This window comes from Solea solea, chromosome 13 (genome assembly GCF_958295425.1).
Source record: "Solea solea chromosome 13, fSolSol10.1, whole genome shotgun sequence".
Taxonomy (NCBI): domain Eukaryota; kingdom Metazoa; phylum Chordata; class Actinopteri; order Pleuronectiformes; family Soleidae; genus Solea; species Solea solea.
The window spans coordinates 5,730,910-5,750,006 of record NC_081146.1 but is presented as its reverse complement, the minus strand read 5'-3'; the positions used below and the strand labels follow the sequence as shown (position 1 = coordinate 5,750,006).

Here is a 19,097-nt window from a genome sequence, read left to right as displayed (position 1 = left end):
AAGTGTCCCCAGAAGGTTTCACAGGTGGATTCTACAGCTAAAACAATCTTGGAAGTTCAGCAGTTTGTTAGGATAAATGTTTCTAGCACCTGGAAAACAAAGTGGGGTGTGCGAGATCATCTCGTCACACTTCATGTTCATGTTGGTAACTGAAAAACTGAAAAACGACTAAAAATAAAATGTTTTAGAAGTTTTTGTTTCTTTTATTTTATTGTACGCAATCTTCAGGTGAAGCACAGATTCTTCAAACACATGGAAAACCACTCGGCCATTTCAGCATGTCAGAGCCAATTCACACTCACATACACATTAGAGAACACACTGATTTTTTCTTCTTTGTATTCTGAAGATTGTGGGACAGTCAGAGACAGATGAGGAGAAGACTGTGTGGTGGTGGAGAGATTCCACCTCACTCCACTGATGCCCTCATCACCCCACACACACAACTGCAGGGGCCCGGGACCACAATAACAGAAAATCTTCATTACACATTTTTGACAGTTTTGTTCAATGCTCATTCTTCTTTATATCAGCATGTGTATATATATATATAAATATATATATATATACTTTATATAAGTAAACATATTTCTGTTCTGCTTTGAATAATAAAGTTTAATTGTCAACAATATGAACATGCACATATTTATAGCAGCAGGTATTTAAGCCAATGCAGTATTTTATAGAGAATCATAAAATACACATGTAAATCACATAGCAATTACTCTTAAAAGACCTGAATATAAACAGGAACTGATAAGAGTGATCACAAAAAATGAATAGAACTGAATGGATTTTTTTTCTCTTACAATATGAACATGAAACCATCCAAGTTGTGTGATATGTACAGCTATAAGATACATTTTTCTGTGAACAGAGGTCCACAGTTTGTAGATATGATCCAAAAAAAAAAAAATCCACCTCATCATAGACAGCAATTTAATTGGTTGCCATGTCCTCTTAAAAATGTCCATGTGGGAGATTTATCACGTCCTGTAAAATCCTTTGGGCTTGGGGCTGTAAAAAGAGAGTCACAGGTTTCTGGGTGAGTTATGGAAAGAGGCATGTAGCTACACAACATATAGATGTGTGTGTGTGTGTGTGTGTGTGTGTGTTCATAATAAACCTCATGATGTGAATATTGTAGTGATGTGTGTGTGCAAACGTGCTTGGAGCCATTTCATCAGTCCAGGAAATGGTTAGTATACGTACTGTTTGCATCGACAGAGTTGATGCCTGAGGTGTCTCATCTTCCGCTAATGTCAGCCACAAAAACAAACAAACACAGAGAGAGACACAGACTTTTAATGTCACTATAATGGCTGTTTGGGAGCTCGTAAGAAAGAAATAGAGTAGTGATTTAAATGTACATTTCTGCGTCGATAGAGGATGACAATGAGGATGACGAGGAGGATGACGATGACTGCAGCGCCGCATATGATCACCAACATCCACACGTTCAGTCTGTATTCTGCACATGAAGAGAAAGAAGACGGTGATCAAACAGTCAAATACAGAGAGAAGACCAAAGTTTCTGCCATAAAACACTGTGACCACAAGGTCATGCCCACGTCGTATTTCCTGCTGCCCTCTCACTTCCTGTGCTCACCGATGCTCAGCGTTATCACAGTTGACGTCAGTCGCCTTTTGCCCTCCCACAGAGAACACCCCCAATTTCCTGCATCTCCTGTGGAAACCTCTGGGATGGTGAGATGAGCAGAGTGATGGACAAACTCCTGAGGTGATTGTTTGGGTGGTGACCATTGCAGCCTGAGGTCAGAGGGCAGCGGATGGCCAATGCTGCAAGTCAGGTTGAGCAGCTGGCCGGGATGTAAGTCTGCTCCTGGATAGGCCATGACTAAAGAAAGAGAGGGAGAGAGAGAGAGAGAAACAAAGTATATTAAGTTGTATTTTCTACATTTATTTTTGAATCAGACTGAGCCTTTTGCTTTTGTAGTTGTCTGAGAAATCAGCACTTGCATCTTAGAAAAAGTTGTGATGGAAGATCTTATGTCAAGATCAAAATGGCTGCTCAAATTAACACTAATTAGATGAATATACGTTATAAAATTGAAGCAGAAACAATTCATTAGTAAATCAGCAATTAAATTAGATAGCTGATGATGAAAATGTCAAACTTTGAGCGCTTGCATGAAATAAATTAACCATGTTGTATGACTCTTGGTATATTTTGTATTGACTAAAAACTGATCAAATAAAGAACTGCTTGACATATTGTTTCCAAGAGGCTTTAATATGTAGCTGTCATGGATCCTTCTACTACTAGTAGTAAAAAAAAAAAAAAAAAAAAAAAAAAAAAGTATAACAATAATACGACTAATACTACTACTACTAACAATAACAATAATAACAATAATAATAATAACAATAGTAATAATAATAATAATAACAGAGTTATCTTAGGCACCTCATTTTTTTTTTTTATCAATCTTGTAAATAATTGTTGTGGTGGGTGGAGGAAAGTGGAGGCAAATCAGCCTCTTGCTTATTTACTCAAAATAAACATAGTCTTAAATTACTCCATTAAATTGGAAGACTTTTTAAAAGCTCCTGGTTAAATGGCAGTTCAGGCAATAACGAGAAAATGTCAGTCTCACATCATAAATGCTCAGAAAGCACATTGCAATTAAAATTCTTTGTTTAATCTCGCCGCTCTGGCACAGCGACACCTCGTTGTGTCCTATTAAAACAAGTGGAGCTAGACAAGTGCATTAGCCACTGAATTAGACACACGTCACACCGGGGACACGTTCAAAGACACTCCGCAGCAGCAGCAGCAGCAGCAGCAGCAGCAGAGAGATTAAACACTTGCATGGTACGAGAGACAATTAAAACGTCAAACAGAAAAACAAGCAAACAAAAGTTCACAGTGCAGATGTGAGTGCAACAAAGAGCTGCACTGTTTGCTCTCACTTACTCTGCAGCACGTCCACGCGTACAGTTGTGTTCAGGGTCACGCCATTTTTGAATTTCATCATGCACACGTAGTCTCCTGCGTCTTCTTCTCTGCCCTGCTTTCTGGTCAAAGTGAAATTTCCTGTCGTGGGCTGTAGAACAGGCCTCAGGTCTCTGTTTTGCTCTGCAGTGAAAAGCATCGACTCGAGCGAGAGAAAGAAAAGCCTCTGTGCCTTAACAGCACTGACGCCTGAAGACTGCCGAGGGAAGAATTGCCAGTGAACTTCCTGGACGCCCTTAGCCTTGATTTGTTCCCAGGTGATGTGAGGAGAGAGAGAGCAGGGGATGGTGATGGGTGTAGATGTGGACGTATACTGAGCATGTGAAGGAGCTGGAGAAAGATCTAATTAGGGAGTGAAAGAGAACTAACGTTATCACCAGAATGAGGGTTCAAACTGTAAAACACATGCATACTAAATTTCATTGCAGACTAAAGTAACTTACCCACAACTGTGATGGACATTTTGACATGTTTTTGTTGAGCGACAACACAGGTCCACTCGCCATTGTGTTGGCCTGTGACTCTTGTGGAGAAACTGCCGTCATTTTTTGTCTTTCTCTCTCCTGTGGGATCCAACCAGTAAATCTCAGGCTTCTGGCTAACGTCTGCGCTGCAATGGAGAGACAGAGATTCTCCAGGCAGCAGAGGAGACGCGGGGATCTTACTCACTATAACACAGAAAGAAACAGAGTGGGAATGATGACAATCAGTGGGTTACTGTTACTCATTTAGGGAGGGAGAACACAGTTCTGTAGTCTTTGCGTCAAACATCTCAACACACTGCATAAAAGCATGATTTGAACCAAACACATTTGTTTCTAGACTCCAGAAAATCTTGATGAGTAGTTCTAAAAACTAAATAAATGGGACGTGTAGTTCTCAAACTGCACACTCAAAGTGGTGCAAACAGATCGAGTCAGCTACAGACTTTTCACAGGGGGCAGATTCATTCCCGATAAGATCATTTGCTCTCTCATCATCCTCCTCTTCCTCACATATACTTCACACACTCCATTAGATTATGGAGCGAGAGATCTCGGGTCAAAATTCCTCAGCTCCACTCCGATCACATACCCTGGTAAAAAGTAGAACAGCATTTCTGATTTTCCTCCAAGTACCACCAGAGGAAGCTCACGTACCACCGTTGGTACACGTAACACTGGTGGTACACACGCCACAGTTTGAGAACTATGGATCTAGATCATATTTACAACAACAGAAAGCATAAAAGCCCCCTCTGTGATGTGACTGGAGGGAACACGTCACCTTATTTTTGCTCTTACCCTCAACTTTGACAAGTACGATGGTCGAGATGGGCGGAGAATGACTTGACACTGACACTTGAAATGTGCCAAAGTTTTCTTGTTGGATGTCTTTGATGATCAGTGAGTCGTCAGTCATGCTCAGCTTATTTTTCCAGGCTTCAGCTGTAACACAAGGCATAAAGGACCGTCAGCGCCGAAATGACACTATTGCAATTTAATGTAATTGCAATTTAAAAATATACGCATAGCTCAATGCTTTGGTTACCGTCGGTCAGAGACTTTCCACCGAGGTGATTGCGCCAGCCAAGTTGAAGGTCCATAAATGTCCAGTACACATAATTCTGTGATTTTTGTAACTCTAGAGGCTTAAGGTTAACCGTCTCTCCAACCTGGGCATATACCACCTGCACAGCACCTGAGAAATTGACAAGGACGTCGCGTCACAACAACATATCCAACAAAACGAACCTGCTAAAAGTTAAAAATGAATAAATGGCTTGAAAATGAATGCATTTTACCTGTTGTTGAGACGAGCAGAGAGAAGAGAATGATGACGGGCTGAAGGAAGTTTCCCATCCTCGTTTGTAGAGTCTGAAAAACAGGCATTTTAGAAATTTACATTTCTACATACAAACAATGCAGATAATGTGCAAGAAATATTTAATGTTAAAATTCATTCTAAATCATGTGCGCTGTCTTTTAGCATTTTGTGCAAGCTTAAGACAATTTGATGATTTCATTTTTGAATGAGGTAAAGGAGAACTGCAACATAATCTTTGCTTTAGAGAAGTACAAGAAACATGTGGTCAGAAAGTTACTTATCTTTCTCAGGTTTAATAAAGTCCTTTCTTGACGTAACCGTAATAATTATAGACTGTGTATAAACTGTATATAAAAGTATGTAACGTGCTGATAATGTATGGTGCCACTATTTTTTTTCTGATGTAATAATGTAGAGCCACATATACATTCTATTATAATATAACTGGGTTTTTTTTTGGTCAATTTGATTTGAAAAAGTTGTGTTCTTCAACGTATGAATATAAGCGTGTCATCAGAATAGCTTCACAGGTCAGACCATGGTGATGTATATTTTAGCCAAAGGAATGAATTCATTAAAAAGATAATATGATAATATGACGCAAATATGAAGTCTCGTCCTAAAATGTATTTATATAATATGGATCAAAATCGTTTTTCTTCAGGAGAGATTTGACTTACATTTTTTAACGTTTGCGCTGAACTGGTTTGCAGCGCTGAGAACTTTATTTATTTTGAAGTTTACTTGTTCTAACAGTGTCAGAGGGCTCTAACTTTTGTCTGTGATTCATTATAGTCAACAGATTCTAATATCTCCTGAAGCTCTTTCACAGACAAGAAGGCGGCAGGATATTAAATCTGTCAGCGACTGCTTATTCAACAATTTAGTACGAAAGCAAACTCGGCCTTTTGCAATTAAATGCTTCTGATTCAACGCCGCTCTGACACTGAGAGGTCAACTTAAGCGTCGCATTCAACGTAAATGTAAACTGACAAATTTAGAAAGGAATTTGAAAAGCATCACTTTATATTAAGTAATAAGAGAAACATCATAACACATATCATTTTACGTGTATCAACAGAAGTCAAAACCACTGAGCAGGAAGCAAACAGTGGTCTCAAACAGTGGTCTCAGATTTAGAGAGATTTCACAAGATAAAAGAGAAAGAGTTGAGTGAGCCGGGAGTAGGCGGCCTGTGGTGGGCTTCGGTTTTTTTTTTGAAAAGAAACAGACAGAAATTGGGAGGGAAGAGACGTAAAGCATATACGCCGGGTTGTGGTGGGCCTTGATTTTAGTCTAGGTGCAGATTCTTATCCCAATCGTCGCCCCCCCTGCGTCGCACACCTCCTCTCTTCCTCCCCTGTTCCACGAAAGACGGATCTCTCCTCGCTTAAAAAGACAAAGAGAAAGACCACAGCACCGGCAGCACACTTAGACTGTGGTTTAAGATAGATGTGACTCTTTTCTCTCACTGTATCACTGCCTTATCTCTCTGCCCCCCCTCCCCCTCCCACCCCTCCTGTGCCTTAGTGTGTTATGATTGTGCACAAAAAAATCTTTTTAATCTTTTACTGTGATTTGACACTTTAAAAGAATAGTTATACGTGATATGGCAGTAACATTTCAATGAATCACGTTTTAAATATTTCTCTGGTGTTCAAAATTGAGCAAAAAAAACACATAAATGTGTGTAACGCGGTTTGAGAGTTATTAGGACAAAAAAAATGTTCTATTTAAAAGTTGCTGCAGAACATGTCGCTGTTTAGCATATTATACGATATAAAAGGGTAAAAGAGTATTTTCTTGACTGAAATTACAAGAAAGAAGAAAAAAGCACATTGAGATAATAATGGGAAAGTAGTATAACTATAACAATGTGTTCTGGTAACAAAACATTCATGTCCAGGCTTCTGATGAATACTATTGCATAATAATAATAATAAAATGATTTGTTTGTGTCTGAGTGCCTTTGTCACATATCATCGTCGTCTCTCTAATTTCCTGTCATTTCTCTTCTCTCACATTTATAAATAAATCTATGAAATCTCCACAAATAATTAAAGGAGGTGTCATAGAGTCTCGTCAGCGTCACAATATTCAGTGAAAATTTCCCATCACAGCACATCGATAAATGCAGCTATTTGCCTGACATACCATGCGTTTGACTCTCAAATAAATAAATATCAGAGAGCTAAGCTTTGATATTTACAAAAAAAAATCCATAATGTAATTCCTGTCAGCGCCTGGTGAAAAGCAACATTAAGTATTAAAACCTTAGGTGGTGTGTGTGTGTGCGTGTCAAAGAGAAACATCTTAGAGCAAATGGTTTCTGCATGTTTTAAATATGTGATCAAGGAGTGTAAACACTTGACTGTAATGGATATTTTAAGCAGTCAGACGGGATCAGTGGGAAACAAATAACGCTGCATTATTTATCACGACTGAGATCAGCGTTAAAATAAGAGCGGAGGCCAAGGACCAGACGGAGACTCTGGTGATCAACAGACGTTCACCTGTGGAGCTGTAACCCAGAGACCAAGCTAGACGATCATATCTGCAGTCAGGGTGGAGCTTTAACAACGAGTAGACGTGAGGGGGGAGGGCGAGGAGGAAAGGGTGAGGGCCAAACCCAGAGGAGAGGTGGGGGAGGAAGAGGAGGAGGAGGAGGAGAGCAAACAGAAAAAGAAAAAGGGAAATTAAATGGGCCAGATTACAGTTTAATTTGACTGGACGTGTTTTTGGTTTTCACTATTTAAAGTCCTGCTCGAGGCTAAATAAATTACACGCATACATAGTTCATGTCTCATGCAGTTGAAATCAAAAATAGTTGAAGCGATGATATGCTTTAAAAAAAAAACAAGTTAGAAAAATGAGTTATTCATAAGCTGAAAAATCACTGAACCTCAAACTTTTTATGAGAATTCAGTTTAAAATACTTTTTATCACGGACATTGGCCTGTCTAATGTGCACATTTGTGGTCAACAAAAATGAATAAATGCAATTTCAGCGCATATAAATAGACACATTTACAATGTCAAAATAAGAAATGACAATTTTGAAAAAAAATAATGAAATATCTTGAATGAAGATCCAAATGTAAACGTCAGGATGACAATACCAATAACAATACCGGCCGCCTGTCGTTTATGATCATTTAAACTGATGTTTATTCAATTTTATGTCATAAAGTATGTGAATATTCCGCTAAAATAAAACAAAATTCAGTATACATACTTATTGTCGTTGAGCGCCGGAGTGTCCGTCTGTGTTCAGGTCTGGTGTGAAGAGGAAATGTTGACTATTTATCAAACAAAACCTTTTTAAAAGATGTTGCACCTCCCTCGCCACTGATTGGTCTGGAGAAAAAAAAAGCAGTTGTTGATGAAACCCAAAGTCAGAATAATGACCTTTGATTGGCTGTTACATTAGAAGAGTTTGATATAGTCACACAAACTCTCCTCACCTTTGCTTTTACATAAAAAAACCCAGTTATATTATAATAGAATGTATATGTGGCTCTACATTATTACATCAGAAAAAATGATGGCACCATACATTAATCAGCACGTTACATACTTTTATATACAGTTTATACACATTATTTTAAATATAATCTCTCCAAAAACATACAAGTGACTGATCTTAATTGGGTAGAATTGTGATTTGACATGAAATCTGAGAAGAGTCTCAGTGGACTTGTTATCTGTCTCATGCACAGCACGGTCAGCTCACATCTTATTCTTCGTTTGTGCTTATCGCTCAGTTGATTTCTCCCCCGGTCACATAACTGATGTAGATACATAATTAAGACATTCAAGCTATGAACTGTTTGAAAAGAAGCAGCAGCTAATGAATACAAAGTCAAAATGAAACATTTGCGACCGAGTTGTTTGAGCGACGACGGGGGAAAGGATTAAAAAAAGTAATTTGGGGGAAGTTGTGTTTAGAGAGTTATTAAAAATGTATGTGAGACTTCATAATTATAAAATATTTAATAAATAAATTCTCTTATTTCCATGACGCAGTCAGTTTTACATTAAACTGCTATCGCTATGGTTGACTTATTTATTATATTTTGTTATCTACGTTTTTTTATTGTTGCACCTTAAGAACGACATCTCATTCTCTTGTGAGTATGTAAACGCAAATGTCTGCACAACGACAAATAAAGGATCTTTAATCCTGAATCACTCAAGTTCATTTTCCCCGTCAAGTTCAACTCTTCTTCACTTACATAAGCGATCATTTTATCCCGTCTCAAATATGTTCAAATGTGTGTGAAATATGTCTGTGTGAAGTCTGTGGAACAAAAGCAAATACTGTACATGATCCAAAAGAAACCATCTTTCTGTGTAAAATACTAAAAACCATCCACACTATCTCACTCCTCAATTGTCTTTATATGGAGATCATTTACATACAGTTTTAATTATGTTTAATTGACTTTTTCCTCGTTGTATATTAAACTGATGTACTCGGACGTTGCTGCGTTAAATCCATCATAGAATCTGAACTTTCATATGAAAAAGATGTTAGCTGGCGTGTTTGAGCACATGCTGTGAATTCAGTGACTTGTGTTTGAATCGCTGGAGCGAAAAGTGTTTGACTGTTTATTCTTATTTAGTATTAAAAGTAAAGACTTGATCCAACTGTGGTCGGCGAGATACGATTAGTTAACAACGAGCGTGCGGCAGAAGAGACTTCATTGGCGTGAACTCATTTTGGTCATAAAACTCATTTTGGTTTGGAGGTTGAACAAACTTTAACTTTAACAAACACGTGTTATTTCTGCTAAGAACGTTATATTTTCATCTATATCTTTGTTGGTTGGATTAGTCGGTAAGATTATGCAAAAAGTACGGTGTGGAAAGAGAAAAACGCTGCAAAATTTGATGTAGATCTGGTTTAAAGAAGCAATTTCTTTCCCCATTCCCATCATTTTTGTCAGATTCTCAAGAAATAACATACAAAAAAACATGAGAGATAGACATATGTTGAGACACGGACAAACAAAAAGACAGTATCTTCAGCCTAAATGACCCTGTGGCTGAATGAGTTGCATATGGAGGTGATTTATATCATGTTTAAAGTTTAAATTGTGTTTAAGGAAGAATTTGCTCTTCCTCATTGTTTTATAACCCGACATAAGCAGCGGTTGCTCCGTTTAATCCATTAAACAACATCACAGTGGTGTCAACCGTCATATCTAATAACACATTTATTAGATATGACAGTTGACACCACTGTGATGTTGTGTAATTCACTTTTTTTAAAAGGGCAGTTTCATATTGGTCTTGACAGATTAGGGACATAATGTTACTGAGATCTGTGATTTAGAACAATATTGTTATCAGACTATATTTGCTTTTATTTATTCATTTAACAATAGTTTTTCTCAGATAAGAGCAGCACTGACACAGTCTTTGTGTCGTCATTGTCTGCTGAGAGGCCTCAATATTAAACAAAATATTAAATACAGTTTCTTATGATATTGCTTAAAAGAATTCTCCTCCATGACTTGATTCAAACATACCTCTGTATACTCATTTAGTTTGTAATAACAGCACGTTTATACTTCATTATCAAAATGAAGCAACGCAACTGTCAATTAGCCGCTGTACAAACCAGATCACACTCTGCATGACACACAGTACGACAACAACATCTGCTTTGTGCTTATCTGTGATCGTAGAACCTGCTGCTGTGGAGTCTTATCTGCACTCAAAACATCAGCAGTGTAACATCTGTGGATCTCATTATCTGTCACCTGAGTCTGTGTTTAACAGCTTGTCGTCACCCGGCACACGACAGTGTGTCCGTGTGGAGAACTTACGGGATGAATAATTAAACCTTGACATATTTTTGAAGCAATTCCTAGATTTGACAGTTTGTGGAAAGATTAAGGGAAGGTAAATGAAACGTGAGTGGCAGTCGCAGACGGCAGGTGTTTCATTTAGTTTGTTTCTTTTGATGATGCACTTGAAAATCTCCTCATGTATTCAGAATGACGGAGGCCTCAGTGAGGAGGAGAGAATCAAATGTTTACAACACGTTTGAATTCATTTGTGTACCTCTTTTTGATAACACCACAGTAAACCTTTCAGCAGCCTAACAAAACCAAAAAACCTTCCTCCAGTAATAAGTGTAAGACAGCTTTACCCCTGCTAAATAATGGCATGGATCAGTGTTTAAACACAGTGCCGGGGTGGTTTAGAGACAAGAACCACAACAAGGACAAAACAAACATCTCGCACACTTGTCATGTGTCTCTCTGAGGTTTCTCTGCCTGTCTCTGTACTGCCTTCATGAAGAGTTCACACCTGCTTCTGTTCCCTCTGAGCTCGATATGAAACAAGCGCTCTGTTCGCTTCCTTACGACAAAAAAAACACCTTCAAGTCTTGGCTCTGCTACAGCACAGAAAAGGTTTTGTCCAACATAAGTTTGAAGCGTGACAAAAACAGAAATAATGTCATTTTGATGGAAAACACCTGAAAGTGAGGACTCCCTCATTAGTCACACACACCCAACGAGGGCGAGTGTGTGTCACCTCTTGAAAATCCAAAATAGTGTGGGCCACAAGCTAGAAGGAAGGGTGATTCACTCTTTTCACATTTATCTCTGGTCTCCTCGTCCTCCGTCCTCTCCTACAGAGGGTTTCCCTCACTGCTCTGCTCTCTGGGTTTGACTCTACATTTCAGAGACATTTCTTGTTAGAGTGTGAGATTAGAGTGAAGCAGGAAGATGAAGCAGCAGCAGAAACAGAAAGTTTCTGAGGCCCCGAGAAGATGGAAAGGAGGTGTGATTGCACTGGATGTTTTTAACGTGTCTGAGACAGTTGCGATGTTTTCACAAATAAAACAAAATGTCAGTGGAAAAGAGGTTGAGAAACAGGCACGAGTTGACATTCTACTCAATGACTGTCAACATTTGAGTCTGTTGCATCATGGAACTTCATTCATGCTTCTTTGAAAGCTGGTTGTGAAACAGCAGATAAGAACAGAAAAGTTTGCTCCCTTCTACGTCCGCCTCTCCCACTCAATCACTTCACCTCCATCGTCTGTAAACATCAGTAGTTTGTCTAAATGATTTATTCATTCACTGTCACTGTGTTGTTCGTCGCCTTCATCAGAGCAAACAACAACAAAAAGAGAGCGCACAGGAATCATTTGAGAAGAGTTTTCACATCCACACCGAGTCATGTTTGTGTGACTGGTGAGAGAAGAGAGTCAAATACGTGTGAAGTTGTGTTATTGATAGTTTTTCACAGGAAAACAGTATCATGGCTCAGCAGACGTGACTTTAGATCATGAGTTCATTGATGACGTTGGTTTAAAACGGAAAAACTGCTGCGCAGCTTCACAGTGCCCACGTACTGTTTGTGCATGCGAGGCTTTTACTATTCACAGCTACATTCAGATAAATCAGCCATTCTCCTTATTGTCAAAAATAAACCAGTCAGCAAAAGAATAATAAATGGGGTTTCAGTACTGTAGCGTCTCATCTACACACAGTATCCTATGTTTGCTGATATAACTTTGGAAATGAGGTACATTTGCTCTTCACTGTGATCAATTCTTCTTCTATTCTTTATATTGGTGTAGGTACGCTAAATACTATTCAAAGCCAGGGCTGCAACTAACGATTATTTTCATTTATTTTCGACTATTCTCAAGATTCATCGAGTAATCGTTTGGTCCAAAAAATGTTGATGAGTGTTTGTTAAATCTGGAAATGAACGTCTTGTTTTGTCCACAAACCAAAATGATCCAGTTTGAATGATTTCTTTGTTATTTGGAGCAAAGAAATGAAGAAAATATGCACATTTAAGAAGCTGAAACAATCAGAAATCTTGTTTTAATCATGTAAAAAGCTTCAAATCCATTATCAAAATAGTTGTCAATTTATTTAGTAACTGATTAACAATCAAATAATCGAGTAATTGTTTCAGCTCTAATCTTAGGTACATTTGCACTTTACTGTGATCAATTCTTCTTCTATTCCTTATATGGATGTAGGTACGGTAAATACTTTTTGAACAATTGAATACCGGGCCAAGACTTCATATCTTCATCGGACAAAACCTGTTTTTCTTTCTTATGATCTAAACAATTCACTGTTGTACAAAAATAGCACATTTAAGAGGCTGATTTGCCGCAGAATGTTACTCGTCTCATAGAACTTTTTCAGAATAAAGGCTCTGAATTCTGCGTGACTTTCTCATTTCTTGTGAAGACATTTTTCTTTATTTATAATTGGATTTTTAAATTCAGTCATGGCACGAAGCTGGACATTAATTCTGGTGGGTCAGTTTTGGCCCACGAACCACCAGTTGCTGACCATTGGTTTATATTGTTGCTCAATTTGCCAAACTTCCCCTTTCAGTTACCACTCGTCTGCTGCAACTCCTGGGAAAAAACTCTGATCAGGGAGAAAAAAAAAAGAGGAATTTGATTGAAAAAAGACAGAAGTGAAAGCATAAATACAAACGTAAATGTGGAGAAGTGACATACTGTAGTTGATATGTCAGACTCCAGCTGCTGGAACATTACACTTCACACACAACAGACCTTCATCTCCTTCTTTTGAAGGATTGTTGTCATTGATCGTAGGAACTGAAGGAACAATGACAGTGAAACCCATGACATTAGTGCAGACCTGTGAGCCTACAGTGTATGTTTAGGTTACTCCATGATACTGTCACGAACAGTAGATTCATGTTCAGCTTCTGACTTAAACACATGACTATACTCAGCACAGAAGTAAAGAAGAAGTAAAACCTGTGTGGAAGAGAAGCTTCACACGTGGGGAGTTTACAGAATGGGAAATCACCTATTCGATCGTTTTAATTTAAAAGAGAGTGAAACGGCAGCTGTTTTAAATCTATAAGACATAAGAGTGGTTAAGTGTGCACCTGTAACTGTGTCCTGTTGCTCTGAAAACGGAGCCAAACAAGCGCCACACTCAACGTAATGTGACACAAATGTGAAGCAGGTGTCTCCACGGTTTTGTCGAACTTTATGTGAGTGTTTGCACTTGATGTTTTTGCACTGATGGGATAGCAATGCAAGTGGAAATACAAGAGGGAGGGATACACACAGGTTCAGAAATATCAGTTTCATTTTTGAATGACTGTGTGTGTGTGTTTCAAGCAAAACGAACACTGAGTAATAGCCATGAAAAGGGAATCCTATTTTCTCATATGAAAACACCCCCGGTGCAGCTTAGACATTATATATTTCATAATAGAGTAAGGCGAACACAGCTCGAGAAGAAATACACATGGAGCCTCTCTGCTGGAGAAATACTGACTTGCTGCTAAACTCCTACAAGAAAACTTTATTTTTATTTTGGCTCCTTACTGCAACACACTGGGTTTGAATAAGTGTTTGTGTCGACAGAGGCAGAAATATCGTGTGATGAACCAGATTAAAATAATAGAATATGCCTAGTCAGAATAAAGATGAAATCAGAATAAGTAGTAGACATGTGGATTATTCTGTGTAGACACGTGTAGGCACGACTGAATGTGATGACGAGACGTGTGTCCAACTTTAGATTTCTGAGGAACAACTTAACCAAGTTATGTTTTGACACAATGATAATGACACATATGTCCCATAGCATCAAGAGTTGGACAATGGCTTGTCAAACAACCCTAAAAATATTGAAACAGTCTATGAACAAGCTTTAAAAGTACTCGACAAAATGAATATCGTCACTGCCAGATCTTCAAGAAACCTGAGTGACTAAATTAGGACAACACTGTTAAATATACTGATTCTATATTAAGCTACAACATTTTCATGGTCAAACTACCAGCATTTGTTAAGAAAAACTCAAATAGATTTATTAGAGCAGATTTTAGAGGTGACTGTGTTGAACCCTGTGTTGAACCCTTAGGGAAAAGTACTTATGGTCCAGCTATATTCTCCTTTCATGCATCTCAAACCTGGACCTCAATACCAAGTCACTCTCACCTAATTTACTAAACACCTTAAAGCATGGCTTTAACTGTAATAACTGTTGTGACAACCTTGTTTAAATCCATATGTCTGTCTATGGGGCATCACTTGTAATTTATACAAGTACATAAGTACATCTATGTGCCCTAACTTAGTGTAATAACGTGTACATAATACACATTTGTGTGCTAATTCCGTGCAACGATATCTCCACACACGTTCATGCAAACGAATGCAATGATTTCTAATTGCCTGGTGCTCATGTTTATTGGTTACAGATTGTTCAGGCTGTGGAAACCTAATGGGCACCGTGCACCTGCACTTTTTGCACTTTATGCGTCCATTTATGCTGCTTATTTATTTATATATATATTTTTTTTAAATCCTATTTTATCTTTACTATTGATTCTTTTAATCTGCCCATGATGTTATCTGCTGTTGTCTATCTTTGTATTATGTCTGAATATCTCTGTGTGTGCATCTTCCCGGCTGCAAACCTATTTTCCCTGCTTTGGGACAATAAAGATACCTTGACCTTGAACGTGTGCTATGGACATCGTACAATACGATCTTGTGCAATAACTTCTTATGGTCCCCCAACACTTTTCTTATGATGTGTGCTCTGCTCTGCGCTATGTTGTTTGTTTCTTTCTTGCATTTGTTCTCATTGTTCTGTTTGTTTCTCTCTCTCTCTCTCTCTCTCTCTCTCTCTCTCTCTCTCTTCTCTGGACACCAACCTGACAATGGGACTGAAGATGGAAATTAGCCAGCCTGGCTATAATCTCACATATTTACATGTAAATGTCCATTAATATGCACTTAGAGATCATTTCATGATTATGAGACAACCTGGGAAATAACCGAAGAGAAGGAGGGCAGCAAAGACAGAAAGGACAAGATACATCTTAAACAGGAAGTGTCCAGTCAATAGAAAAACTGATCATAGTAATGAAGTGATGGCCAAAGCCTGGGTGGCGTAAACTGACCATAAAAAATGACACTCAGGTTGATCAAAAGACTTCTCCACATCGAGAGCAAGAAGAGAGGTGGAGGTTTTTGATAGAGCCGGTGTGATCCTCGTAAATGTGATAATACATATGTTGTTCCCATGGAGCGGCTAGTGCTTTAGCAAATAGTTTGATACCAGTATTCAATGGTGACCATTTAAACTGCTTGTTGATGCTGTGTTTTAGTTTCTTCTTAAATGTTTTCAATGATTGTTCTGGGTCCTTGAGTTGCCCGCTATGACAAATAAAGTTTTTGTAATTGACTTAAACTCGTGCCTACAATAGTTAATAGTTGGATTATATCCTTTGAAACATACAGTCTATAGCAGTGACTTACAGTTGTTTTATTATTCTGCTTCATTGTTTTTGGATCAACACAATGAGATTTGTTTTCCGTTATCTAAATGTAAAGACAAAGATCCCAAACGTAATATTGGTAACGTCTGTAAATCGTTAAAATAAATCCCAGATTTAAAACCCCAGAAAGCAGCGTGTGACTGACTTCAGCCGTACACTGCAAATATTAGTTCTATATTTGTACTAGACTATTTTACTTCTCTGAAACCATGGAAACATCTTTTTTATACATATATATATATATATATTTATACATATATATATATGTATACATATATATGTATATACATATATATATATATATACATATATATATATATATACATAAAATTTCATTGTGCTATTTCAAAACAAATCAGAGCGTCAACATTTGAGTCCAGTGTGCTGAAATATGTTGTATATTTGAGCACACTGGACTCAAATGTGTGCTCAAATATACAACAGTGTGTCGCTGTATTAATACACACAATGTGCAGTTATGGTGCAATATTAAATATGAGTCAAAATGAAGATTTAACAAACTGATACAAATTGAAATGACCTCACAAAACTAAATGTCTACAGAAACAACAGCACAGTATCACCGCGTGGAAGTCTTTCAAGGTGAAGACGACACAGAGACACATCTGGGTCAAAAGTGTTCGCTGCATTTGATTATTTTTGTAATATTATACAGTAATAGTGTTATCACTAATTCTACAACCATGTTATACATCATTCAGTTTTTCAAATGTTCATTCCCGAATAAAGTCATTTCAAACTGGATCCTAACTGACTTAACGTTATTTATTTATTGTTTTTTTCATGTGCAGTTCTTATTAACTTAGAATACTCGAGCCTTGTTTAATTCCGGGCAAAATCAAAGAGTACTGACAACAGTTGCTGAGTACATGTTAAGCCTTTTTCGTGATCTGCACAGTTTTTTTCCTAAAAGAGAGCTTTGGACATGTCACAGTAGGAGGTTGGAGCAATGATATACATAACAAAAACCACTGAGATATATTTGGTTGCTGGTTTGAAGCACTCTGATTGCACTGTACTCTTTTTAAACTTTATTTTTTTGACCTCTTACTTATGTAACAGATTGTTTCACTTCTGTTCCTATTGTTCTTCATAGTACTGGGTTTCGGAAGCTACAATGTTAATTTATGTCAGACTTATTTCTTACTTCTTCTTAAACCGATGAAGGCTGAATTCCATGTAGGTGCTACAGTTTCCAGGCCCTGGTTTTGTGTGTAACAGTATGACCAGCTCACTATCATACTGTCATGACTTCACTGGAACTCTTAAATGAAAGGGTGTATTATTGGTTGGATCTACACTCAACTTACTAAATTCCGATGAATTCATTTCCAGAGGTAAAAATACGTTTGATTGCCTGACAACAACAACACAAGTCCTAAAGTATCGGGCGACAGTTTTTTGAAGCGAAGTCTACGCTGAATTTAGAATATTTGTGGTACGATAAATTAACACTCACACACAAAGTTTGTGGACTGCAACAAACTCTTATGCATATAGATAGAATGGTACAATACTAAAGTTTAATTATGCACATTAAAAACTATTTGCTGATAAAATCAATACACCAGAGAGAAAGCACTCAGAGAGTAATAACCTCGGCCAAGGCCCCCGCTCATTTTCCCAAAGTATCAAAAAGATGTAACCGGATCACCACCAGAATCTGATCATTTCTTCCCTGGACCATAATTTACATCCACAGAAAACATAATCAAATTTATTTTTTTTAATTTTCAAGTTATGCTGCTCACAAACAGACAAGTGCGGCTTCCTAAGTCGAGGTAAAACAACAACAGAATAATCAACTATTCTGTGAATCGGTCACTTCTTATTTTGCGCATATATAAGACAATGTTCATATACTTTTTATTAATGTATGTTTTAATTTGCTGTGATATTTCCCACTAGAATGATTTTGTCAGTCAGTCATGTTTCTTTTCAGGTCTTAAGAAACAAAAGAGAGTTTATTGCTCTCGTCATTTGGCTTTTGTGCCATGAAGCTGTAACCCTTAGCAACCGCTGACATCGAGTAACATAAAGAACATTCAAGTTGACATATTCCTGGGTTTAAAGCATCATATATATAAACATTTAGTTTGCATGTCTATTTGTGTAAGAGCAGGGGCTTAGCGTCATAGCGATTGCAAAATGTTGCTATTGTTGTTGCCTAAGTTTTGATCCCTTGGTCTAAACTTTGTGGTTTTTGTATTTTGACATCTCTTTAGATGTTGCTGGTGTGATTAGAAGCAGCACAACACAAATATCAAATCAAGTCTGGTCCCATGAAGTCAAATCCACAGACAGGCTTGTGATGAAACAACGAGAAAATCATACAATATAACTGAGCTTGAGTCAGTTCGTAGACGATGTCTGGCTGAATATCACACATTTAACACAGGCCCTTTTCAAATTGTGTGGATGAGACCTGGTTTGAGAGCTGCAGTACAGACTTGCTCCTGTGTTTCTGTGTTTTAATGAGAGGAGCTCACCAGTGAACTTAATAACATTTGTCACATCATCATTATTATTATTTTTTTTAGCAGTGTGCAACCTGACCCATGTCTTCTCTCGTTTAAATCGCTCTCTACCAACAATCAACAACACTGACAACAGTAGGGTTAGATGTACTCACATGTGATGTGTTCAGTGCAGCGATGAGTCTGGCTCTGACATTTGGTAGGCTGCATGCACTGCAGGTGTCTTACTCTCTCTCTCTCTCACACACACACACACACACAGGAAGTCAGACAGGTCTATGATCACATCATTTCAGTTGTTCTACACTTTAAATTCTGTACAGCAGAATAATACACGTACAGTACATACTAATGAATGTATGGACTGTAAGTTCAGTATATATGTGTGTATTTACACCACGCAAGTTCTGTATAATTTGCATGCTTGTACTGACTATAACAGGGGTATCAAACATATGGCCCACAGGCCAGAACCGGCCCACCACTGG

At 37.9% G+C, this 19,097-nt stretch overlaps 1 protein-coding gene across 1 annotated transcript; it reads right to left on the bottom strand.

Moving 5' to 3' along the window:
* Nucleotides 1–182: 182 nt before the first annotated feature.
* On the bottom strand, nucleotides 183–18,828 carry cd4-1 (CD4-1 molecule). Its single transcript, XM_058648067.1, has 11 exons — nucleotides 18,765–18,828; nucleotides 8,019–8,140; nucleotides 4,761–4,833; nucleotides 4,508–4,657; nucleotides 4,261–4,404; nucleotides 3,421–3,645; nucleotides 2,939–3,319; nucleotides 1,610–1,858; nucleotides 1,371–1,471; nucleotides 1,213–1,256; nucleotides 183–1,017 (listed from the first exon to the last, which is right to left on the bottom strand). Exons 3-11 carry the CDS (start codon nucleotides 4,816–4,818, stop codon nucleotides 987–989), a joined length of 1,383 nt encoding a protein of 460 aa, XP_058504050.1. The 5' UTR covers nucleotides 4,819–4,833; nucleotides 8,019–8,140; nucleotides 18,765–18,828; the 3' UTR covers nucleotides 183–986.
* Nucleotides 18,829–19,097: the final 269 nt, after the last annotated feature.